The following is a 27,235-nucleotide window of genomic DNA, read 5'->3' as shown; positions in this document are numbered from 1 at the left end:
CACTTCGAGGTTGCTGAAAAAATCATCAATTTTTTGGTATATTCGCAATTCCATTTTCAGTTGACATAAATAAATAACCTGCAGATTTTCAAATGGAATGTATATAGTTGCAATCAGATAAGAAGAAAAAATTGATCATGTCTCCTGACTAGACTTTTATAAGCCTCTTTTTGGCAGTATGTACATTTGTAACAACTGTTTTCAAGGGTAAAAGAGAGAAAGAGTAAAATTTTATCAAAAATCTCTGATGAACACTTTGAGAACTCACTAAGAATTGCAGATACTTCCATTGAAACAGACTGATGCATTGGTTTCACAAAAACAAGGCCAAATATTCCACTAGTTTTGTTTTTGTTTCTCTCCTTTCTAATGTTTTAATAAAAATATTAAAGATTAAAATAAGTTTTGTTACTTTTATGCATTTATATATACTTATATAATATTATATAGTTTATGAGAGCTGCTCTGCATATGCTGATCCCAATATCAGAGGCAGATGTTGGTGGGATGGCAGTAGAGGCTGAACTTTCCCACCAATATTCCATTACATGTTGTTGCCATGTGACAGATGGCAGCAGAGGGGCAGTCTGACAGAACGGTGCCTGACATGGAAGCATGTATGAAGCAAAGGTGTGTTACTGAATTCTTCCATGCAGAAAAAATGGCACTCACAGACATTCATTGATTGCTTTGTGAATGTTTGTGGAGATTGAACAGTGGATGTGAGCACAGTGAGGTGACAGGGGTTACATTTCAGCAGTGGTGGTGATAACAGTGGGTCAATTCTGCTTGTGCAGATTTTGAGGAGTGTGGCATGCAGACTCTTGTTCATTGCTGATGAAAACACATAACAAATGGTGCAGACTATGATGAAAAATAGTATTTTGTAGCTGAGAATGTGCTCTATTAAATAGTGTTATTGTAATCATTATAAGTGTTGTAGTTTCCATGGAAACAAATATCAGGCATTACTTTCAGCGTGACCTACATATATGTGGCTCAAGACAATTCCTCTTCACTCAGTGCTGCTAGGCAACCCAAAAAGGTTGGATGCCCATGACCTCTGTAACACATGGGTGTTTATGTTAAAAACAATCTAAATATTTTGTTCAGAGGACAGAATAATGACTGTAGCAACAAAGTTGTGCATGGGGCATTTGTACTTATATGGAAGGTTTACAGTAGGCAGACATAAAAAGTGACAGGAGTATCCAAATCAGTAGCGTGAACAAAAGATGTGGCATGGGGTTAATAAATGAAGCATTGTGTATAGATTTTTTGTTTGTTTGTTTGCTTGTTTGTTTACTTATAGCTGGGAACTTTTACAAGCATGCTACTCCTGAAGAAAATTGTCGCTGCTACACTCAGTTTTACTCATCAAGTCCTTGTATATACTGTCACCTTTCTGCAATCAACCCTAGTTTTCATGCCTGCTCCTCACATTAACTCATCTTTTGCACTCTCCATTCATTCTTTTTATTATAAACCTTGAGATTATCTCTTTCACAAATAGATTCACAAACTAATTGGTTCACAATATATAAATTAGTACTATAAATTTGATAATCATTATTGAAAGATAATTGTTCTAACTTGTTGAAGATAAGGAACCTGGTTTGGAAGCATTTAGTCTCTGGTCCTAAGACCGTAGAGTTATCTTAACTGCCCTAAATGATGTCTGAAGCTATCTATCACATAGGTATCTCTAAAAGTTACGGATTATTAATAAGAGTCGGAAGCAAATAACTCCAAGGAAATAAGTAGCCAGTACAGTCTCTGAAGTAGTGGATGAGAATATGAGAAGTGAAACTTGCTTTCCTTTGAAATAGTATTGTTCCAGCTAATCATTGATCATTTCCACTGGAATTTTCCGAACTGAAGTGCTCATTAAAAAACTGTTATTACAAGTGTTTAATCCAGGGCAAAAATGAGGCACAGAAGATACAAGTGCGTGTAGCTGTCAAGATGGCAAAAGTAATTTATAGATGCCTCCTCTGACAGACTCATGATATAGAAAAGGATCACAATGTAGTATTATTCATCTGGCTGTCTCACACACTGCAGAGTGTCTCAGAGAAAACCATAGAGATATGTATAAAGAAAAAATTAGTACATTAGTCTATCTGAAAGACTCTCTTCTATTTATTTCAGTGGAAATAACAACAGATACAAAGAGCACAATAACATTGTTTGATAGAGCATACCCCCAGGTACAAAACACTATTTTCCAATACACTCATCACCATTAACTGCATATTCACCAGTGATGAACAAGAGCTCTTCATTTCACATCTGACAGCTGTGCACAGCCTTCCAAAATGTAGCCTGTCTTTCACTTTGCTGTCACTGCTGAAACACACTACTCACTGCCTCACTGTGCACATATCCACTTTTTGGTCTCCATAAACATTCAGAAAGCACTGATGAATGTCAGTGGCTGCCATTTTTTTTCTGCATGGAGGAATTCAATGACACACCTTTGTTTATATGCTTCCATGTCAGGCACCGTTCTGTCAGACTGCCCCTCTGCTGCCATCTGTCACATGGCAACAACATGTAATGGAATATTGGTGGGAAGTTTCAGCCTCTGCTGCAATCTTACCACCATCTGCCTCTGATACTGTGGGCCAACATAATAAAATAGCAGGCATTACTTTCGGAGCAGACCTTGTGTTTGAACTGCACATCTCATAGAGAAGAATCAACACATTTACTTATTTAAATATCTGATCTTTTTTTTTTTTTTTTTTGGACCTACAAATTACTGATATATGGAAAGGATGCTTCTAAAGTGAGATTAAGCTGCTTGCTGTGAGAGATTTAAGAGAAGAACACATTTTCAGAAACTTCCATTCACTTTGTGCTTGCTTAAGTTTTACTTCACACTCTAGGCATAAAGTGGGCAGGAAAAGTGGAAAAGAAAATGACCTTTTTAAAGACAGCTAAAATATGTGCGTGGATTTTCTTAACTCACAGGTGAAGAGTACCTTACAAGTTTTTTTGAGAAATAATGACAGAAAATAAAGTCAGTTGTCAATATTTGTATACAAGCATTCACTCATACACAAGCATACACATGCAAGTGTTAAATGCTAGGAAGACAGCATCATTTCAAAGAGAAGATGAGGAAAGAGAAAAGAACATCTTCTGAAAGAACGATACTCATTTAAAAAAAAGATATTCTTCACTACATATGCATTAGAAACTGGTAATAAACCCACACTGAATCCCAACATTTCAGCTGCAGACCTAAAAGAAAATGGCAGTTGAGCATGTAAGATATGTAAGTGATGGCATAATGGAGAAATTATTGACATTTTAATATCAGTAAATTATTCTTGGTTCAGGCCATATATAGGCTTTATTTAATTTGGATTCACATATGAATTCAGTCATTTTTATTCTGGGCTACAATGGTGGTTTAACTGAGGTGCCAAATGTTCATAAAACTTCCTAGTAAAATGGGAGGAGTAGAAAGGCTTATTATTCTCCAAAAATGGAAATTTACCCCCAGGCTGATACATTAATCTGGTACAGTAGTGTCCAGTATGAGTTGGCCAACTTGCAAAACTTTGCTTGCAGTATGAGCAGGAAACTTCCAGTACATGAGGACAGGCGGCATTCTTAGGAATGCTTTACGACCATACACGTTTTAATACTATCAGCAAATCAGTAAAGGGAATCATAAATGAATCTGGATAGTTTGCTTTAAGTAAGTATCTCCATCTCTCTATTATCCTTTCCTTCCTCCCACCACTTTTTTCTCAGTTACTTTTTGTCTTCATTTTCCAATTTTTAATCGATACATTGTTAGTTAATGCTCAGCAATATTCATACATCAGGTTGACTGTATGACTGTATGTTTATTATTCTAACATGTGTATATTTATTATGGGAAAATCTATCTTTACTGACTTGTGTTATATCCAATAAAAACAATATGGGGGAAAGAAAGGAATCGTGCAGCTGGAAACAATTTGAAAGGGGAAAATGAGCTGGAATTAGATTATTTTAAATGTGATACAGAGAAGAGTGTGCACTTCACCAGCGGAAAGGCAGAAATTATCTTTGTTGTAGCAGTAGGTGCTATGATTGGTTTAGGTTTATCAGTTACTGTCAACCACAGTTGCATGGTAGTTTGTGGATCTAACATGGAAAAAACTTTGTTTATTTTGTTGTTGTCATACAGGATGATTCATAAAAACAAAGTCTTTTTAGCATTCAGACAACTGATCAGAAAGAAACTTGCTGGTAATTTGAACTGGAAGTCTGCTTTGATGCAAAGATTTGATGAAAGCCATTTCAATGTGAGAGGTGGCTTCTTGCAAGATGGCATTGTCTTCCAATGTATAGTGCAGAGGCTATCTGGGATGTCAACAAAAAGGTACACATGACGTATTTCATCAGCCAACACTATGTGCATCTTATATAAACTGCGTAAGACTAAAACACATTGGATCTTTATTGCTCACACGAGTACCTTGGAGTGAGTGCCAATGTCCATTTTACAAATGTCATGTGGAGGCTTTGCATTTGCTACTGTTAAACGAGTACATGCTACAAATAGCATGGCAAATTTAATGAGCTGCGGCTTATGCAACGATAGTTTTTAATAGAAGCACGGTGGCATATTACAAGATGTATAATCCTCAGTAATGTGAAGAGAGAGATTTCTCATTATTAGGCTGAATTAAAAAAAAAAAACAAACAAAAACCATACATAGCAAAGTTACCATTCATACCAGTTGGGTAAGCCAGTCAGGCAGACAGAGACATCTGGTAAAGAGAATAAAGTACAAAATCTGAGGACCTTCTCAGTATGCTCATTTTGCTGGTAAGATTTACCAGAGTGCAAACACTCATTGCAAAGCCTTCTATTAAACGGCTCAAATAAACAGTGCATTTCTTTTCACAACTATTATGTTTCTGGAAGGAAAAACAACCTTAATAAACATAAGAGTATTCAATATATTTGTATGAATTTATTATATATATATTATCACAGAAGTATTTCAGCTTTGTTAGTGACTATCCCACAAGTTTCCTTACAAAGACAGAAAGGCCATGCTGGCACAAAATCAGGCTATTTTCCCTAAAGACCGTCATGCTTACATTAGTTGTCCTATAGGCTGTGATCTAAGTACGATAAGGCATGCAGGCTGCCTTAGGACAGTTTTTACAGGACCATTCCATTTGAAGATAAACTACAAAGTAGAAAAAAGCTGTGAAAATCTAGTTGCTGCAAGGTAAAGTGAGAAGACTATTCCAGTTTGCATTATCATCACTGAAAAAAATTAAAGAGTAGATTCAGACAGTTCATATTTTCTGACTTTAGAAGAGTGGATAAGATTTTTACTATCACAAGCAGAAAAGCAATACGGTAACCCAAACCAGAATAAGAAAATAAACCTTCCAGCTGGCAGCTGCTGATTCTGGGAAGGTTTAGTAAAAAAGTTATGAAACAACTACTGTGCTAAGAATTGATAATATTCTAGCTGAGGAGATAAGCTCTCTTGAGAGTAGTAGGTTCAGATTTTTCTTAATTTCAGTAGGTTTCTGTCTGGAGGTTTTTAGAAAAAATAAAAAGTCACTTCTCTTATAAGGAAGAACTGTGTTAAAGAAACATTTTAAGAGACGGAGGATTCCCATCTGAGTGAATCTGTTCAAAAATTTGTGGCTGATAATTTCTCTGAGCTTTAAATATTACTTTTTATGCCAGAGCCTCACAATGATTCAGAAAGAATTAATGTTTTCAAAACAGACTGCAAATCACAGATCAAAAGATAAATGTGAATGGATAGTACCATTTGTAAATTATGTGTTGATAGTAACAAATATTGACTTATATTCTCTACTTCCATGCCTTTTTGTAAGGTACAACTGTCCAGATGAAGAGTAGCAGATTAAAAAGTTATCATTATCATTCAAATATTTGTGTCTCTGAAAGAACACTTGCAGACATAGCACTAATATATTAATACATTTATTTCATGAACTTTACATGGCTTGCAGCTGGATGAAAAATGGTAGATGCTGACCTGAGTGAGATCTGGAATTTCCATCCTGAGGGGAGTGCTAACTCCTTAAACTTTTGTTTTATTGCATTTTACCTATAAAAACGAAGTTTTCCTTGGAACAGATGTTGTTCTGTAGAGAGTTTCGAACTAAAATATGCTGATATACCTGACTCTGACCAACTTCATTTTGGTCTATTAGTGTATTGCCTTTTAAATTAGTTAAGGATGAATGTCCTTTGATGTAAACTGATGCAGGGACCTGCAAATGTGGAAATCCAAATCTCTGCATCTCATGTGCTTTGTTCTTGCCTAGTTCCATATGCATCCTAAGTTACATGGCTCTATGAGACACCATGCAGCTTGGTTAAAGACACTGCATAGCACAACACACTGCCTTCCTGTGACCTTAGACCTCAGGTTACAAAAGGGCCATTGTGTTCTCAAAAAACAACAGGTTGATATGGGGAAACAATTTCATACTTTGTTTCAGTTGTCCAACTTCAAATGGATTTTAAAAAATTAAATAGAATAACTTCTTTTAAATGCCGGTGTGGAAAACAACATTTATTTTTGAAATAGATGGCTAGTCAGGGTTTTTGGCATTTTGTGATCTAGTAAATCTGGCTATCTGCAGAAGCAAAACCTGATGTTATGTGTAATGTGGCTTTATGAATAGAGTGTATAACAACCTATAACTCTGACCATGTTGTGCTCAGCATTGGCCAGAACAAAATCCTCATTTACAGTTGCTTTTTAACTTTGCTTTCAGCTACTCAGGATAAAATTTTCCATGTTACTGGTCTGCCTTGCGATGAGTGAGTCAGAGGTTCCATGGAAAAGATAGTAGGGAAATTCTAGGCTGTTATTTAATTATAAGCTGTACCGTAATTTGGACACGACAGGGCTAAATTTGAACAGCATTAAGAGTGGCATTTTCTTACTTCCAAGTGCCTTGCTTGAAACATCCATGTTCCTTTACTGTCATTTTTTTCATATCACTTTGCAATAAATTTTGTGGACTACAAATGATACATAGCATGCTGACTGAATAAGAAACTTTTAGCCTTCCAGTCCTATTGATCAGTGACTTTCAATGCAATGCTCACCTTAAACAGGAAGGCAAATAACATTTAAAATTACCCATTGTCTGCTGCTGGGCCGAGCCTAATATCATGGAGAGCAAATTCTGGTCAGTAACATTTTTGCTTCTACTTTCCCAAGAGCCAGGATTTTACATCCACTCAAAAAACTCCTGCCTTTTAAGTACAAGCAGAAGTTTAAATTGGAGCTGAGTTTTGTATCAGGGACTTTACTAAAACCTAATTCAATAAAGAGAAATCAACTGTGCAGTATTTGAATATTTAGGTACAGAACAACTTTACAAACTAGCATGTGCTGCCAAATCTTCCACTTTCTTACCACGTGGTAAGAAATTCTTTCATGTAAAATGAAAGTCAGCACAGAAGAGTAGCTGACCCAAACCTGTCAGTAGCTGATGCTGTAATAACTTGGGCTTCTAATAACTCTGAAGATTCCCTGCATTTCACTAGTGTGGTTAACTATGTTGTCACAATCTGTTCCCTAAAATTACATATGATAGGTTTGGTCCATCTAGCTCAACCTCTACATCAAGCAGGACAGATTAAATGTAACATTAGATTTCAGAGTTGCATGTAGCAGCATCTATCCCTTTCCTGCCTTTTTGCTTGGGATGCATTCTGGCTAGTAAACCATCTGTTTCTAAATTGAAAATCTTGGAACAAACAGAGAGGCATGTACAAAAATTACAAAAAACATATTTGTTGATCTGTACATTTTGGTATGCAATTGAATGTTTCAGCATTCATGCTCAGATCACCATTCCACGCAGTTTACTGTCCCGCCTCCAGTCATGAACAATTTCTTTGTCTAATAAAGTGACTGGCATATTCAAAAATATTATGACTGACAATATCTTATTTTCTTATTATGAAAATTTCCTTCCTGAGTATCATGCATGACTCTTTAGCATTGGATTAAATTACCCGTGACTAGTTTATTTCTTACTAACGTATTGTATGTCAATAATTATGAAACAGAATATTATTGTTAATGATATGAGATTAAAATGAAAGCAAGCATGCAAGCAAACATACAAGAGGACAGTTTTATGTATTATTGTTGGGATCTGAAAAAACAGAATCTAGCAGAGCTGTACTAAGGTTCAAGTTAGCCAAGAACTTGTGTCATTGTCTACTTGTCTCATATACACTTAACTTTAAACTCAATGTTTTAAGTCCTATTTGAGTATAACGGGATTTGAAAGTGCTTCACTTTAAATGCATGCCTAAGTTCTGTGTAAAGTATGGAAATCATAGTGAAAGCCAGCATGTAGGATCAAGCTGAGGATGGGTCTTTCAGTTAGCAAAAAGTGTAACACCTTTTCAGTTTTTATTCACTTTGTTCTTAGGATTTAACTAATTCTAGATGAAGACTTACAGTCACAGAATCACAGAATCACAGAATGGCCAGGATTGGAAGGGACCTCAAGGATCATGAATCTCCAACCCCCCTGCCACATGCAGGGCCACCAACCTCCCCATTTAATACTAGACCAGGCTGCCCAGCACCCCATCCAACCTGGCTTTAAACATCTGTACACAACTGTAGTCTGTCAGTCTCTCTACTACAGAGATTCAGCCTCAGATTTCTGGGACTGGCAAAGAAAAATGATTCCTAGGAATTAATCAACATTGGTGTAAAAAAAAAGGAGGCTTGAATGGATGAGGAGTTTATAAGGAGGCCACTCTCATCCCAGAAAGAAAACTAATGTGCTGGCTTGTATCTCCCGATTTAAGCTCAACAGACATGGGATGACTTTGATGACAACAGTTAAAGGCAATTGCTATTGACAGATTACTGGAAAGTACTATTCAGGGTCATTATTTATTTTTACCAGTTTGCTCATTTCTTCATGCCAACATGGAAACTCGTTTTCTGTCTTCATCGTGGGCATTGTGTCCAGTTTGGGGTTGTCCAGTTAAGAAAGACAGGGAACTTCCAGAGAGAGTCCAGCAGAGGGCCACAGAGATGATCAGGGGCCTGGAGCATTTCCTGTATGAGGAAAGGCTAAAGGACCTGGGGTTCAGTCTGGAGAAGACCAAAAGGAGACCTTATTAACACTTAGAAATATCTAAGGGGTGGAGTCAAGTGGATGGGGCCAGGCTCTTTTCAGTTGGTGCCCAGGACAATAGGCACAAACTGGAATACAGGAAGTTACATCTGAACATGAGGAATATTTTCTTTACTTTGAGGATGACAGAGCACTGGAACAGGCTGCCCAGAGAGGTTGTGGATTCTCCTTCTCTGGAGATATTCAAAACCCTCCTGGACTCCTTCTTGTGCAGCCTATTGCATGGAACCTGCTTTAGCGGAGTGGTTGGACTAGATGATCTCCCGAGGTTCTTTCTAATCCCTGTCACTATTTGATTTTGTGATCTACCCATTCTGTTCAAACAAGGTGTCCACTGACAGGGTTGAAGCAGCTTTGCAGTTTCTGAGGGGAATGACACAAGTGGTAGCCTTGGCATCTGTCTCTGTTGCTGAACTTTCAGGCTTCAGACAACAGAGGCAGAAAAACGGAGAGTCCCTTCCTCACTTCTTTCTTTTGGCCCAGACTCACACCTCATAGATCAGGCACTTGGATGAGATGTCTAAGATGAGAACCTAGTCAGCCTGTATTCCTTGTATGGTCAAAGAAGAGAGAGAAGCACTTCCAGAGGGTGATTTGGATCTCAGTTTGACTGCATGACTGTGTGGATGTCCCAGTTGACTGTCTTGGGAGTTTAGACTCCCTAATTAGGTATCAAGCCTCTTTATGTCTAATTTTGGTCTGTCTGTGTAATTTTGCCTTCTCTCTACATACATTTCTCAGGGAGCATGTGGTCCTCAATGAAAGTCATACCTGCTTGCCTGATATAACAGACATGGAAACATGACCTCCATTTAAACTCCTGGTTATTATCGGTACTCATTTACCATTAATACCTGCAGAAGTTGTCTAAGTTGATGACTTTCAGGAAGATACTGGCAGAAAAATGCTATAACCACAGGCTTATACTCCACCACTATTTGGAAATTTAAGAACAAGTGTGAGTCCAAAATTACCACCAGATGGTGCACCTATTTAGCAAGTGACAAAGACATGTTCCACAAGAAAGGGTAGCCTCCAGCAACCCATCAAGTTTCTTCCCCTGCTGTTTATTCTCAATTGTGATATGAACTGAACGTGTTTGAAACATGGACCTTCTGTTACATTTAATATGATGTATGTTTTCAATCTCTGCATGGGAGCCTTTCAACTGCTTCACTAGGGGCATGAGGAAGTGGGAAAAAGTGTAAAAAAAGATCTGTGAAGGTGCATAAAGGGTGAAGATGCAGAAGTCAGTGTTTTGGAAAACTGCCAATGCCAGTATCCCATGTGAAAACACACGGAATATTTATTAACTGAGTAGCAAAAGTAGTGAACTTTACTAAACTGTGTTGCGTTTTTATTCTCTGACTACTTCTCATTCTGAAGCATTTGTGGTATTCCACACTCAAAAATTAGCAGAAATTGATAAGCATGTTTTCTGCCATATTTTTCTGAACATCACAAGAACATGTGATTCATCAACTTGATTCGCTCTAAATCATAGAATCATAGAATATACTGAGTTGGAAGGTACTCATAAGAATCACTGAGACCAACTTCTAAGAGGGAATGGTTTCAAGCTACGGCAGGGGAGATTCAGGATGGACATGAGGAGGTATTACTTTTCAGAAAGGGTGGTCAGGCACTGGAATGGACTGCCCAGGGAGGTGGTGGAGTCACCGAGCCTGGGGGTGTTCAAGGAAAGGCTGGATGTTGTGTTGAGGGACATGGTTTAGTGGGAGCTATTGGGAATAGGTGAACGGTTGGACTGGATGATCTTTTAGGTCTTTTCCAACCTTGGTGATTCTATGATTCTATGATTCTATTATTCTAAGATGGGAATGGGAAGACTATTTCCCATTCCCATCATCCCAGGGAGGAAAACCTGCAGTTCAGAGGGTCACAGCTTGCTATAAGCATTGGCAACAGAGAGAGCCATGGGCTGAATCACATCAGTACACTATCGTGTGTAGGACATGAGTAGATTTCTCTTCCCATCCTACTTTTCCTCTTGCATTAATGAAAATTTTGAAGTTGTTTGTAGGTTACTGGCAATCCTCTTCCATGAACATTACAAAATTAACCTGAAAGAAAGTATTATGAGTCTGGTTTTATTATGCTTTAAAGGATTCCATAATTATAATTCAGTAATATATTCCCAGAAAATAATTAATTAGAATAGTTGTTCTTTTGATTATGATTTGACCAGAATGGAAATGTCTGAATAGAATATCCCCTCTGAGCAAAGAATGAAAACATTTAAATACTCTTTAATGAGATAAGTACTCATTCTGAAAGGATAAAATCTTTTTTCATTTTCTTTGCCTGAACTGAGAGGAAGACATCATCCAAAGAATCTCAATAAAATTCTTCTTCTATCATTTTTCACATACCCTGTGGCTCCTAGTGCAATGTGAGAACTATCATTTTATGGTTAAAGCAAGGACCAGGAGATAATGGATTTGGATGATCCTTCCAGTTGTGCCATATACTTTTCTTGTGACCTTGGGCAAGTCACTTCATACCTCGCTGTCTAGAAACTACAGATGACTAATTTCAGTGGGAAACTGAAAGGCTTAATTAATATGGGCTAACCTCACTGGGACATAAACATTTCTGAAGTATCCTGGGATCTTCAACCAGAAACAATTGCTCCTCAAATCTTCTTATCCAAATAGGAAGCAAAGGACAGATATGTCAGTGGAGGGAGTCATTTTTATAGAAAGCGAGTTTAGGTCTGAAACAGAGTCTTTACTGAAGAATCACAGTAGGCCTGGCATGATTTCTTAATCTGAACAAGAAGGAAGTATGGAAGCTTTAGGTATTTGTCTACAAAGAGTCTGAAATCCAATTTCCCAAAGATAAAATATTGCTTAGTACTTACATGAAACATTATACAGAGAGGAAATGAATCTCACTGGACCAGTAACTGTTACTTATTATATGCTCACTGTATGTCTGCCCAAGACTGTTTTTTTCTAGCTACTGGTGCACAGTGACATCCTGACACTAGCAATGTGGCTTGAACACATTTTATCCCCTTTCTTTTTTTCCTTGTTTTCTCCTTTTTTTTTTTTTTTTTTTTTTTAATTCCAGTAGTTGAGCAGTGCTGAAAGCAAATTCCCTTCTTTTGTTTGCTTTTTCCTTGTCCACTGATCAACCATGTTTCTTTTTTACAGACACTACAGTATAAACAGAAGCTCTCAGCAGGAGTGTTAGCTAGGATTTCCCTGTCCTCTTACACAACCAAAGTTTCTGCAGGACTGCTTTATTGTTTTCTTTCAGGGATTACCAGCAATATTCCACATACTACTGACACAATGAGGCATAAGCTTCATTCAGAGAACGCAAGATGTGATTTCTAAAGAATTCTAGACTACAGTGCAACTGAGGATGGCCATGGAAAGCCTGAAAGGCAGCAGTCTACCCTGAAATCTGAGAGGTAGAAAGGCTTCTGGAGGGTTTTCACATAGCACAAAGTATTTCCATGACCACTGCTCAAAAGTTAAATTCAAAATGTCTGCTCTGAACATCTTATATAGAAAAAAGAAACATTACATTATGTGATAGGCAAAAATATGACTTGGTACAATGTAGCCGTATCCAAGATTTTTCACGTGAAACATTTGTTTTGGTTTGGTTTTCAGACATTTGCCCTTCAAACTGGTCTATCTTAATTAGAGCTCAACCTGAACCACAAAAGATAGATTTGAACTTTCCCAGAGTTCAGTGGTGTTCAGATCTGGCTTTTGGTTTGGCCCATCACAGAGATAAGGGTCGGTTTCAAAAAGTTAAGATCTGCAAACAAGATTCTTCAAAGCATTGGACTGTGAAGATTATTTAATGAGACCCAAATCTTGTAATGGTAAATTTGCAGTAGAGATACTTGTTAGTGTTTTTCTGAAGATTTTTTTTATTTTTATGTTTTAATGTAAGCATGCCTGAAAGATTATGTTCATATCAATCTATTTGAATACCCTTGTATTCATTCTTCTGGAAGAGTGTTGTGTCTTTTTTCCTGATCACAAAGCCCAGATCCTGCTCTGAAACTGGAGTACCTCAAGAACCTACAGATTTTGCTTCAGATCTCTGTGTAAAACTCATCCTTTAGTTCTAGGGTATTGTGCCTAAAAACAATAGAAACTCCTTGTGGGCAAGAATTTTGATCTCTTTATTCTCATAGAGTTTTGATTTTTCAGCTGAAGGGGCAGTTAACCCACAGGGCTTCCATTCATGCATTTTTCAAACCCTTCTGTGCAAACTCTTGCAGGTTTGAACTAGCATCTTAGGGTGAACTCGCACAGTTACTTGGCAAAACACAGGCTTAGCTTTCTGATCTTAGCACAACGCAAAGAACAAATATCAACCACTGATCTAATAAGATAAGATAGCCTGACAGGTTTAGATTAAACAGCAATCCAGTATCTTCATGAGGCCTATGAAGATCAGTGTAATCACTCATTGTTTTTGTGAATGTTGTCACTTGCTGACCCATTGTCAGGACCAGCAGCTCCAGAGCTCAAAAAAAAAGTCTTTGCAATGCTTCCAGGCTTATTTTGAAAACCAGAGAGGTTTGGACAAGTATCTGAACTCTGTGTGTTTAATCCAAAACCCTCTGAGCTCTTTATTCTTTTAAATCTCTTTCATATGTGTGATTTGTGCTGCATCTTGTTCGCTGAGGTTACAAATGAGTACCAGGCAAATACCCTGTAAACACCAAGAAGGGTAGACATCATCACTTGAATCTCTTTTTCCTCTCAGAAAGATTGTCAGGCAAGCCAAACTTGAATGCAGCCTCACAGGCAGTGTAAGAGTGTTTAGAAGACCTTTAAGAAAATTTGAATGCAACTTTGAATTCAGCCCCATTCACCAGAACTTTCTTATTCGCTTTTCACAAAATCTGTGCTCTGGCAGGGAGCAGCAGTGATTTCTGGGGTTGCTGCCCAGCTATTTCCCCTATACCTGGAAGATGTGGTCTTTACAGCAGAATTAGCAGAGCAGAAGGCAGGCTCATACTAATCTACAAATCCAGCTTCTATTCTGCTGCCACAAAGGAAGGGCTGGCTTGAACTGGACTGTAAGGTAAAGCCAGTGAGGCATGCTTCTTCTTCTACCATGGATGATACCAGGGCAGTGGTGTCATACTGAACAGTCACACAGAGACACTATGTCTCCCATGTCAAACCTTGTTTTGCCAAGAGTGCTCTGGAAAAAAACACTAAAGCTTGCTCAGCTGAGGGAGGAGTGGTGAGTAACCAGTGACAGAGCTCACACTAGAGATATGCTTGTGAAATACGACATTGCATGTCATAGTTGGTCCTCTAGGGTGTCCTGTAAGACATCAAAAACCAGACCAGTAAAAACATGATTTGCAGAACAATCTCAAGGAATAACATGCAGAATGACCCTCCAGAAAATTGACAGCACTGCCCAGCAAACACAAGAGCCTCTCTGTTATGTTCCTGTGTGGACTTTTATAAAAAAAGCAAAAAAAGCAAAAAAAAAAATCAACACGTTTTAGCTCATTCTTTTGTACACTATTTCTTTTTTTCTTTTTCTTTTTCTTCTTCTCTTCTTTTCTTCTTTTTCTTCTTCTTTTTCTTTTCCTTCTTTTTTTTTTTTTTTCTTTTCTCCAAGAACAGGAATGTTCTTTGCCCGTGAAGTTCTTGATATTCTATGAAGAATATCTAGAAGAAATTGCCCCTTTATAATATTTTTTTAGATTCATAATGGAAATAAAATAAATATTTTATGTAAATATTTATTTGTATCCTGGCTAGATCAAGTAAATGCCTTGTGTATATTATTCAGTTTGATAAAAGACACTTCATGAACCTTACTTTACAAGTGTCATGAGTACCTAGAATTAGCTTTATTACTTTATTTCACATAGGCTCATTCTAATTTTGTGCTTGATATAATCTGAAAAACTAGAAAAACATACTAGAAGAAGTTGTATTTTGTTCAGTAGAATGCTTCTGTCCTAATTAGCTGGATAAATAAGGTCATCTTCTAGTTTTTAATGTAATGAAAGCTTTCTTTCTTCAGTCAGAATATAGAACAGGATAATAGTCTGATTTTAATGTTGGGACTCCCTTTACTTAAACCACCATATGCCTTCAGCAATTACAGCTAGATGACAGCTGCCAGCATAGTTTGAAAGGCTCACAGTACAGGGAAATGTGGCTTACCTCTCTGATAGGATAAGTTCAGACTTTGTCCCTTTGTATGAATATTTTACTCACAGTTTTGGGGCTTCCTCATCTAGCTTGACTACTTCTGGAAGTCTTGTTTTTTCATATCTAACTCTTTCAATACTTGGTGATATTTGGGTCCATCCGGACCCCGTGGAAAATAATGTGTGCCAGAGCATTTAAAAGATAGGCTTTTAAACTTTATGTTTCAGATTTACTCAAAATATCTAGCTCTTGTGCTATAGATGTAATTATCTGTATACTGAAAACGCTGGGATCTCATCTCTACAAAAACACAGCTGTTTATGCTGTTACATATAAGAGGCCCAGCGATTGAGATCCTGCGTAAAATTGCAGCTATTGTAGTGGTAGTCAAGAAATGTCATTAACACCAAACAGAGACATGAAAACATTTAGCATCTCTCTGAAATAGAAGCAAACGTAGCTCTGCAAAACCTCTGACAAGAAACTGAAATTAGTTGTTTTGTCAAGTGAAAATTAAGGAAAGGCTATGTAACTAACTTTCTGCAAGTATGGTGTGCGAGGCAGCATGAATATAGGATGTTAGAAACATGTTGTAAGTGCTTCTGCATTGCAGGTAGACTGGGTGATGCCAAGTGTTGCTGTGTCCAAATCCCCCCATGGCTCTGCAGACAAATCCCATTCCTAGGAAAGACCTCTGCATTCAAAAATCTGACTTACATTTCAGATGTTAGATGAGAAGTCTACTGCTGACTTCTTTCATAGCCTCAACACAAAGAAAACCCAGCCAGAGAAGAGCTTATTCTATGGCAAGTCCTTCTGCTGTGTGAAAAAATGCCTTAACCTCCTTGTTCCCCTGTAAAAGAGGTCTATATAGTGGAAAGACACACTTTTAAAGTCAGAGCCTATCTCTTGCATAAAAAGATTTGTGTCTAACACAAATTGTAGCTGAGTATCACTTAGTCTAGACAGCCAAGGAGAACTTCCTTTGTGAACAGCTTCATTTCTAAAGGCTCAAGTCCATAAAATTCACATGTGAAAATCTGTGATTTTGGACTGTCTTCCATTTGTCTGACTGGTTCAGAGTGGAGGGGTTTTTTGTTTTTTGTTTTTTTTTTCCTCTGTTATTTATTTATTACTTATGATGATTATAGTGGTAAAAACATTTTCTATTTCTTAAAATTCTAGTGTTCAACACTTTCCTTGCTGAGCACCACATAGATCTCACAGAAACCTGTATCAGGTGATATTGTAGTGTATTCTCAAGAGCAAAACTAAAAATATGTATGCCCTGAGTAAAAGCTATAGCCTCCCTTTCCTCTTTCTTAACTGGTGTTTTTATTTCTTCCTGTTTTTATTTCTTCCTTGAAATATCTTTCAAAAAAGGGATAGTACATAGGTAAATTCTGTACATAAGAACTGTTATCGTGAGCAGACCAACACAATTCAATTATTATAAAAGCAACTGGGTGCGTGTGGCCCCATCTCATTTGAGGATATTAGCATACTTTCAGACCTAGTTTCTCTCCCATGCCTTCAGGATTCCATGCTTTCTGACAATGGGTGCAAAGAACTTTCAATAAACCAGTGTACTACAAGATGCCTCCAGCTGAGTGTTCACATATTAGGATATATCAAACCACTAGTCATCACTGAAAAGTAAAAACACCAAACATTCAGCAGGGAATCATTAATTTCCACAATGAAACTTCAGTAGTTCCAGAACAGAACACAAGCAGGAGAAGATCCCTCTGCTCCAGCTATTGCATCCCACATAGTACTTTGACTGTATTAGCAGTAGCATTGTGAAAACACAGTCGGCTGTGACACTGCACAGGCTTTTCTCAGTGGGACAGTGTATCTGGAAGCTACCCTCTCACGGTTCATGCACTGTGCATTTCTCAAGCTATGCTCTTGTGCATTCTTTCAATGAGTGTTTAATACCATGTTTTGATAAAACTTTGATGAGAACAAGTAGTGGTACTTTTGGATCAAAACTTGATGTTCCTATATTCTTTAAGAATGAGATAAAGTTTGTTAGAGCTGAGTTACTAAGAGATGTTTGCTTCAACAAACAAATGGGGGAGAGCCTAGAATTCCCTTTTTCTCTGGCCACTTTCAAACATCATCAACACAAAGATCAAAACTAGCGTACTGAATTCTCAGGAGCTGTCCCAGAAAATTCCAAGGAGCATACTGCAAAAGACAGTCAAATACACAAGAGAACTATGCTCACTTTAGATCAGAAATGCTGACTATTGTTTATGGTTGTCAGGAGCTAACTGAATGATTAGGGGGCAAATTAAGCAAAAAAAATCTGATAAATTGTTGGAAGCCCCACTGTGGAATCCACTGTGGAAAGTACCACTGAGCCTTTAGGAAATAGCCATGAGAGTGGAAAATGTTTGAAAAAAAATCTGAAAAGCAGAGGCATAGCAAATAACTTCTTTCAACATTCTTCCAAAACTATAAAAACCAATATATAGCAATGAGCTGCAAAAAGGCAAGTGTGAAATAAGTCTGGCTCATGTAAGAAAGAAAATTTGACAAACTCCTATGAACAACAGAAAACAATCCAGTTGACAGTGTGATTGTAAACAAATAACCAAAACTATGGCGGCTCCATAATGACTTAGTAGGAATCTAGAGTTTAAAGTGCTGAATAACAGGAGAATCTGTAAACAAAACATTCTGTCATAGCATTGCATTTTCTCTGCTTTGAAATCTGCACCATTTGTCTTCTGTTCCACTCAAGTATAGTCTGAAATAGACATCATGAGCAGTCTATAAAGAAGGTACTGACATTATTTGCAACTGCCCTGCTTCTGGTCAAGTTAAACAGGTCTATCTGGATGAAACAATACTAAATAATACAATTTTAATTAGCTTGTAATAGGAAATAAAAGCGTCAAGTAGGAAACGGGAAACAAATATGGGAAAGAAATCATTAACTAATATGACTTTCAAAGAACTTCATCAGATTAAGTAAGAAAGACCTGCCAGACCAGCAGTTATTCAGTCTGCATCAGTTCCTAATTCAGGAGCACTTCTGAGTGCAGACACTGTAAGGTAATCCTCATGACCATGGATGACTGTTCTTTTTCTTTTAATGACAGACTACAGAACCACCATTCAGTCAGTATTTTGTCATTGAGTGGAAGATGAAGAAAAAATGATCCATCAAAGATAATGTCAAGAATGCCAAGAAGGTCTTGCATCAACCTTTTCTAAGTGTGTCAGTGTTGAGCAGAAGGTTATAGAACTATTTTAATCTACAGAAGAATATAATATTAGCACTAGATAGAAGGAATTATCTACCCAGGTTGAGTGCATTCTTGTTAGCTGTTCCTCATCTCAGAATATTTGTCAAGTCCATTGTAGAACCATTAGTCCTGGCAGCCATTAGAATTGAAAATTTGCTGAGAATTCTCATTAAGAAAAGTTGAAAAGGCGAATATATCATCTTTATCTAAAAGATGAAATAAAGGAATCACAGGACCAATAAGCTTGACTTCAGTGAATGAAAAAGATATGGTAACAAAGACTCATTTTTAAGCTTATAACTGAACACAAGGAGATGAATAACAGTCTACAAGGATCTGTCAAAAACAAAACATTTTAAACCAATCTAATATCCTTCTTTTGCCATCTAGGGCCTCAGAGGCTGAGAGGAGCCAGTATATATACCATATATCTAGGACTTAAATGAAGATTTTGACAATGCTTTATATTATATTCTCATAAGAAAATTAAGGAAACTGACTGAACAGGTACATGTTATCTGGAAATTTACTTGGAGGGTACTTGGGTGTACTTTTTTGAGTTTCCTTTGTGATTTATGCTGGTTCTGGCAACAGTTGATTTTACACTCTTGGCTTTACCAAGGGAATAAGCTGTGCTCATTGGACTTACAGATTAAATCCAGATTGGAAAGATATTGGAGGAATTTCGAGTCAAAATGGAAAATGATTAAAAAAAAATGTCTGAAAAAGAAGAAAACAAAAGATATAGAGGAGGCAAAGCAGAAAGGCTAAGATTAGTATGTGGGAATAAACAGCCACACAAATGCAAGAAATATCTGTTGCGATAGCACCTGCAATACAAGAGGATCTCAAACTGATTAAGAGTCAAAAATGTCCTGCTACTGTGAAAACACAAGTAAACTGGGAGGCAGCATGTGAGATGCTACTTCTGCTCTAACCCTAAGTGGGCAAAGCCTCAGCTTGTCCTTCTCTAACATGGCAGCACAAGGCATCAGCTGACTGGGAGAGTCTAGAGAGAGCTGCAGAAGTGATTACTGCTCTTGAGACTGTTCTACAGGGACTAATGGAACAAGTCTAGAAAGGGTGTAGAAGTCTTTAAATGTTTAAAGGCTGTTACAAGAAGAAGAAAACAATCTGTTTGCATCTGTACACTAAGAAATGGTTTGTACTCAGAAATACAGTTTCAGATTGATATTAGTAAAATGTTTAGCAATGTGTGTCTCAAAGCTCTGGAATAGACTGTCAAATCTCCACAAGGAAGGGTAAATAAAAAGCAGTTGTGAAGGGCACCTGAATTATTAGCATACAAGAGGGTTGAGGGATGGATTAGGGATTCCCTTGAGGCTCCTGCAAGCTCTACTTTTGAATTGCATTTCTTCTACTTGCACAGTCTGATTTCAGTATTTCCTACTTCTTACATATGGCACTGGGTATAGTAAATTAGAAGCTCAAAGAAATCGTACAAATCCTTGCTTTTAGATTGTTAATCTTGAAGTCCTTAATTACTTAACTGAAAATGCAAATAGAGAAAGGATCTGCTTCAGACAGTAAGAAAACTCCCACTGACTTGTATTGCTGCATATCAAACCCAAAGAAAAAAGCCTGTACTGTTTTTTTTTTGAGAATTGCTAAAGTGTGTGTTGAGTAAGAAAAACCAAAATTATGAAGGAACTAAGCTCATCTACAAGTGTCTTCATCCAGCCCTATTTGTGGAGGGCTATGGTCTGAGTTTTAACTTACTCAACCAGAAGTATCTATTGTCTTTAAAAAAAAAAAAAAAAAAAAAAAAGTGACTGACCATGTCCTCAGCTTTCAGAATTGCAGAATAAGACTTGTCAAAAATAACAGGCTTGGCAAAAAGTCTAACTTGCCATGGCTCATTTCTTCTTACCATTAATATCCATTACATGGTTGACATATAGTCCAAGATCCTCTAGTGTTTAGAGATTGTGTAAACATAGTAGGAACTTGGTTTTTTTAAATAACATTGTGTAATTTTTTTCTGTCATTGTTAATAGGAGATTTAGCAAACTAATGTATAAGCAGTTTATATTCCATAGTCTAATCTTTTGATTAAAATTTGAGTTCTACTAGCTGACATTCATTAGCACTTTTATTCAACTAGCTGCTGAGAGAAGACATTTCAGAATGATGTGTGGAATAGTAATATTCTCAACTAGTTACTCTGAGAAATAAATGCCTTGCTGATAATTATGAACAGTTATATCTGTAGTGCTGTACATTCAAATACAGTCAAGTGGTCAAAATTTAGCGTACAAGATTCTCAGCTGATTGTGGTTACATGCAGAATATATGCATATTAGAACACAGTAAACTATAGCAATTATAGAACTTATAGTAATTTCCACATCAGACCATACTAAACGTAGCGCTCAGTTAGCAGCCTAAAAGTTAGTCAGAGATGACATCTAAAGTATAGGCTGCTCCAGAACTCCAACAATGGATAAATAGGCTCATCTCATCCTATCTGCCAGAAATTGCTCATTGTAGGAAGCAATGATCCAATATCTGACTGTCTGAGCAGAAACTGTCTACATTAATGGGTAATAGAACACTTTTTAATTACAACCCACAGTAAGAATGCTTAAATCAACAGATCACAGACAAGACTTCTTTCATGACAGAGCAGAATGCCAGAAGTGTCTTTCAGCACCATTACCAAAGATAATAGTCATCATTTCAATCAGTACTGATTGGCTATCTTCTGCAGGAGTTACTAGGTTTCTGTTTACTCTCCTACGTTTTAGGAATTAAATCAGAATTATCTTTTTTGACACCAAAGACATTTCTAATAGAGAAATGTAGGAATCCAAGGGTCACAATAAAAGCCAACACAGTGTCTTTTCCACTAACATAAGATGCTAACAGAATTATTCTCATCTATGTGAAAGAAAATATTAAAAAAGTTAAACAAGTAAATTTTCTTCTGCAATACAGTTATTAAGAACGTATGTTGCCTAATAACTGGGTGATCAGGATGTTTTTCAGAAAAAAACAAACAAAAATCTAGCTTCAAAACTGAGTAAAACCCCAGATCTTCTGCTTTTCATTTCACCTTTCTTAAGAATTTTTGGAAATTATTAATTGTTTTATTATTGAATCAGAATATTTTTGAAATGTCAGAAAATTTCAGAAGGTGAAATTATCGTCCTCCATTAAAATAACACAGCAGTCATTACTTAAATTGTTTTAGCTGCCTAGAAAGGACTTACTTAAGACTGACTCCAAATGATGAGATGCTAATGGAAAGCTTTGTGTTCAGCAGACAGCAATTCTCCTCTCTCCTCCACTGGCATTTTCTGACAGTCCTGATCCTAGGGCTTTAAAGAACTGCTGAGGTAATGCTTACCCTGAAGTTCAAGGGAAGCTTTGGAATGTTTTTTAGTTAAAAAACTACAGAGCACAAAGTATTAATTCTTGGCAGGGCACCTTGACTTGCAAAAGGAGCCTGATTTTTAAGCCACCTCTTATTTCTGAGCCCTTCTTATTGTAGAGCTGCACTGAAACCAAAGAATACACTCTTCAGAGAGTCAGTATGGTTTTCATTCATTTTTACCCCCTGACTTGAGGTAATTCCATTACTGCTGTAGTTCTCAAGTGAGTGAAAGAAATATATTTCTCTCTGTCCCTGAGTGTAATCAGGGTATAACAAAACAGGGGGAAAAGAAAGGAAGATAAAAACAGAATATTCCTTAGTTGTTCAAAACTGATTACAAGAAGTGCTGTGTGAAAACTCATGAACAGGTCACAGACAGTGCCTTTACGAAATAGCATCTTCTACTGTAGTTACATGTGGAATGCATTGAATTTAAAAATAAAACATCAGAAAACTCTCTCTAGCTAATCTCCTGGTAAATCTACTTACAAGCAGCTCATCACTATGGTGTTCCCTGACAGGAATATGTTTCTGCTTGTTTACAAGCTTTTCTACATGTGTTTCAGAGGTGTCTGAACTCAAAAATTTTCATGACTTTGAGATCCAACTTTCATCCTGAAGAGAAAAGAAAACCTATCTATAAATGTCATTCCTATTATTTCTCATATTTCCAAACTTTCAGTTTAACAATAAAGAATCTAAATTAAGAATCTATATATTTAGAGGAGATAATAAAGAAAGAAACCCTGCAAGTCAACAGGATATACTTTAAAATATGTGTCCCAGGTTTGACTTCAACTGATGAGTGAGAGATGAGTGAATACTGATATGAGCTTTTAGAGAACAGACTAGGAACTAGAACAGAGGTTCCCAAACTTTTTTGGATTGCTATCAACCCTCAGAATTTCTTGTGGACCACCAGGCATCGTTATCATCAAACTTTTAATTGAAAACACTATTAAAAACAGTGTTTAATATGGCTCTGTGGATTAACTGCAAACCCTTTACCGTGGCCTCCTGGACCACCAGTGTTCTGCAGACCATGATTTGGGAACCGCTGAACCAGACTACACACATAGAACAACACCCCAACAAAACACTTGTGTGTCTGAGAGCAGAGTCGGGCCTTCTGTTGGGTGATGCACTCAAATTTTGTACAGCTCAGGTTAACCTTCCTGGTACCTGAAGAACACAAGACCCTTTTGTTTTTCTCTTACCTCGAGTTTCTTTTTTATTGCTTTGGAGAAACAAGTAAATGGTGCCAAAATCCAGTTTACGATTGCTTCATGTAGGATCTCTCTTGTATCCTGAAACAGTGTAAATTTTCAGGAAGCTATCTGAGAAAAGGACACATAAAACATTAAAAAAAATGAAAAAAAAACGAAAAACACAATGTTGTGCACAGATAATTACCGAACACATACGATATATGTGAATCCTAAAACAAAAAACTAAAAATAGTTTATAAGGTTGTTTTTTTAATCCTCTTGAAAATTTATTCCTTTTTTTTTAATTATTTTTTTTATTTTTTTTTAATTTCTCCCCAATCCTTTACCCATGTTAAAGCTCTGTGTGTGGTCATTAAAACTTTTCAGCAACTTTCTGCAAATCTTTTACAGTTATTCTTTTGGCAATGATATTACAAGATTGTCTGTTTATCACCAGATAAACACACAGAGGAAAACGATCATAGCACAGAGAGGGGAATTTGAAGAGAAACGTTATAAATAAGAACAGCAAAACACACTGCGCCATGATCCAGCCCTACATAAAGTCGGTGACTGAGCGTGGGCTTGTGTGAGAGCAGTAAGGGGCTGTTGCATCCCTTTTGATTGCTCAGGCTCTGTGTCTCCTTGTTCATATGCATCCCAAAGGCAATTCAACCAACTCGTGTTTAGTCAAAAAATGGCATTTATTTGCCCCTTATCATATTCTTCTTAATATTTTTAATATTATCAATATTAAAGCTATAACACTGAGCAGGGAATGTGGAATCTTGGAAATTATTGGCAGTATTTAAAAAAAAAAAAAAAAAAAAAAAAAAAAAGGAAAAAAACCCAAAGCTGTGCCTCCATGGCAGCAACTCACTTGTTCCAGAGAGAAAAGAATGCTGCTCTGATACTTCCACTGCCCAGTATGACCACTCACAAAGGTAAAGCAGAGTTCTGAGTCAGGGTGGGATTGGAAAAACTCGCAGTAAAAGTCATAAAATCATAACATCGTAGAATGGCCTGGGTTGAAAAGGACCTCAGAGATCATCTAATTTCAACCCCCCTGCTGTGGGCAAGGTCACCAACCACTAGACCAGGCTGCCCAGAGCCACAATGCAAGATTTCTCATATGCAAGAGAACTCAGTAAAGGAAAGAGATCATCTTTACTTTACCTTGAAAGGAAACAAAACCCATGAAGCTCTTCACCCTGTAAGCAACTCTTGCCATATTTCACCATCAGTATCAGTAACAGACATTACTGGAGAGTTTATAAAGGTGCACTAATAACCTTCCTCACTTGTATCCTAGCCATCTCACACACCCAGAAAGATCTGGTATTTCTTAAGCTGTCTGTACACTTTTTCCAGGCAGTACCAACCTTTAGAACTGTTTTTCAGTGAGCATTGCAACTCACCTATTATTTGTCTGAAATATATGCAGTTCAGTTTGCAAACCTGATGAAATTGCATGAAAACAAACTATGTTGACTCACCTCGTCACCAGCAGATTGATTGCAAAATTCCCCTGTGGTGCAGGGGGTTAGATGTGACTGTCATGTAGCTGGTATGTACCTGGGGCAATGATACCTACCTGAGCCAAGCATTTAAAATACAAATTACATACGTAATTCTGCCAGAATGAGATGCTTATGCTAGTAATGTCCACCTCACATTCTTACCTGACACCATTGATGTACATAATGTGTGTACTTTCTTTAGTAAGTGGTGCCTTTCTGCAAACCATCAGCTTTTGGCTTCTCTCCACAGGAAGCAGGGAAGCTGCCTTCACCTATGCCATTACTGCTGCCGGGGTTGCACACGCTGTCACGGCCGCCTGCAGCCAGGGCAACCTCAGCAATTGTGGCTGTGACCGAGAGAAACAGGGCTACTACAACCAGGAGGAGGGCTGGAAGTGGGGAGGCTGCTCTGCGGATATCAGATACGGCATTGAGTTCTCCCGGAGGTTTGTTGATGCCCGAGAAATCAAAAAGAATGCACGAAGGCTGATGAACTTGCACAACAATGAGGCTGGAAGAAAGGTATTCGAGAAAGCAGGAGGGATGGATGGGGAAGTGTGTGCACTGGAGGAAGGGGGGAGGCTGACTTGGTCTCAGGAGTCATTCCCTGAGAGTTTGCCCCTCACACTTGCCCCAAATTACCTGATGGTGCTTAATATTTACGGTTTGTTGCTTTTCATTCAGAGCTGGCCAAAGTATTACATAGCTCCTCTCTCAATTTTTCAGCTTCCCAAGCCATCTTCCCAGTCCTCTCAATAAGAGACAACTTTGCTGGAGCTGTTTGGGCTAAAGTTCCATCTTTGTTTTTCATCTCCTTTGCAAAAGTCTAGCAAGAGATGATGGGACAAGACTGAGTTTCTGCATTGCTGAACTCCCACAGCACTTGCAGCTATTTATTCCATCCAAAAACAAAACACTTCTTTGACCACAGCTCTAATGAAATACATGTTTTGTAGCAAATGTACAATTGTCTGTTCCTCACTGGCAAGCTACAGATGGCTGAACAAGCATGATTTTGGAAGAAGAAACAGCTTCATGTCTACAACCATGATTGAGTTGCTTGCAATTGAAAAAAAAATAAACATCATGAAGCTGATTCATGTCCATTGAATAGAAATCCTCAAAACTCCAAACGCTTTCCCTGTAAAAAATGAAATGTATATTATACACACCAACCTCAGGGAGATTTAACTACACCTTTCAAAGTGTTTCATCCACATAAAAAAAATGCTATTTCTGTCCTCCAATGTGCATATGTTGTGCTGTAGGTGAAACTAATATACTGCTTCTCCCTATCTTGCCCCCAAAATTATACTGAGATTTTCTTCTCCAGAACAGTGTGAGCTTTTATTCTACACCACGTACTAGCAAAGGTGGCTGAATCAGTGATGCCATGAGCAGCACAGTTACCTTGCTGCATGCATTTTGGAGAATGTTTCCTAACTCTCACTCCTTGCAAGACAACTTCTAGGGGATAGCAGCCAGCTGTGCACAGAAACAGAAGGTGCTGGGTGGGCAGTTACTTACTGAGATGAAATTGTTACATACATTCCTAGTGACGAAAGAAACCAGTCATGTGGTATAATTGAAAGTTTAGAGACAGGATTCACAGTCAATTGATGTTTGATACTGATGGCTCCAGTTATGAAGGAGATAACTGGTTCTGAAAGCATCCGTAAGAGTAGCACAATATTTTCCCCAAAACTTGCCCTGTCGAGGCGTGAGAGCACCCCATACTGCTGCACTGTGGTGTGAAGCACCGGTTCCACTGAGCACCGGTGAGCATTTCTCTTAGCCGAAGTGTTTCACCTTGGTGTCACACATTGCATTTGAATGCCAAAGATGAAAGCCACATGTTAAACTTGCAATGGAGTATTTGTTACTGCTACATGCATTACTAACCCTGCTTAAATTGCCAACCCACTGTGTAGATTCAGTTCCACTCCCACAGAAATGCCAATTCATGTCCTGTTTTGAACACGTCACAGCCTATATATGAAAGGGGGACAAAAGAGCAACAGTGGATGCATAGATGGAAAACAGCAATGCTTCTTGCCAGGGACAGAAGGCAGCTCAACATCTGAGCTAGGCACTGGTCCCAGGTCCCCCAATGTTATATACAGTCCAGTAACCGCTACACCACAATGCTGATTCTTATTAAGCAAATTACATTTTTACTGTTCATCAGAATTTCATAAGCAGGGGACATAAGCAAACCAAAGATGTGTGTGCTTTTACAAATATTTCTGGCAGCAGCATGCTTGCAATTGCACTTATTTTAACTCTCCTAAGACTTCATTTTCTGTAAATATTCTTGTAAAACCAAATGATAGCACTCATGTCATGTTTTTGAGATAGGAAAAAAAAGATTTACAAATCCAGACAATATAATTTTTTTCCCCCAAATATACTTTGTAAACAGTGTTTTACAGTTTCCTCACTCTGTTGTTAGAGGCATTTTTCAGTCATTATTTGTAGCCAT

The 27,235-nt window shown here is 37.6% G+C and overlaps 1 protein-coding gene and 1 long non-coding RNA gene across 5 annotated transcripts in view; one reads left to right on the top strand and one right to left on the bottom strand.

The window, feature by feature from the left end:
- The window catches only part of LOC122169141, a 71,424-nt gene that overhangs the window by 5,604 nt on the left and 38,585 nt on the right, over positions 1 to 27,235 (bottom strand). For all 3 annotated transcript variants that reach the window (XR_006171484.1, XR_006171483.1, XR_006171485.1), the window contains exon 3: positions 23,243 to 23,362. This is a non-coding gene — a long non-coding RNA (uncharacterized LOC122169141). The remainder of the gene's footprint in view (positions 1 to 23,242; positions 23,363 to 27,235) is intronic.
- The window catches only part of WNT7B (Wnt family member 7B), a 92,715-nt gene that overhangs the window by 55,522 nt on the left and 9,958 nt on the right, over positions 1 to 27,235 (top strand). For both annotated transcript variants that reach the window (XM_042835023.1, XM_042835022.1), the window contains exon 3: positions 25,004 to 25,275. In XM_042835023.1, the coding sequence (XP_042690957.1) occupies positions 25,004 to 25,275 (272 nt within the window). The remainder of the gene's footprint in view (positions 1 to 25,003; positions 25,276 to 27,235) is intronic.

This window comes from Centrocercus urophasianus, unplaced genomic scaffold (assembly GCF_019232065.1).
Source record: "Centrocercus urophasianus isolate 14NV4802_14NV808 unplaced genomic scaffold, USGS_Curo_1.0 seq_5, whole genome shotgun sequence".
In the NCBI taxonomy this organism is placed as follows: Eukaryota; Metazoa; Chordata; class Aves; order Galliformes; family Phasianidae; genus Centrocercus; species Centrocercus urophasianus.
This window is presented reverse-complemented; position numbering and strand designations above follow the sequence as displayed.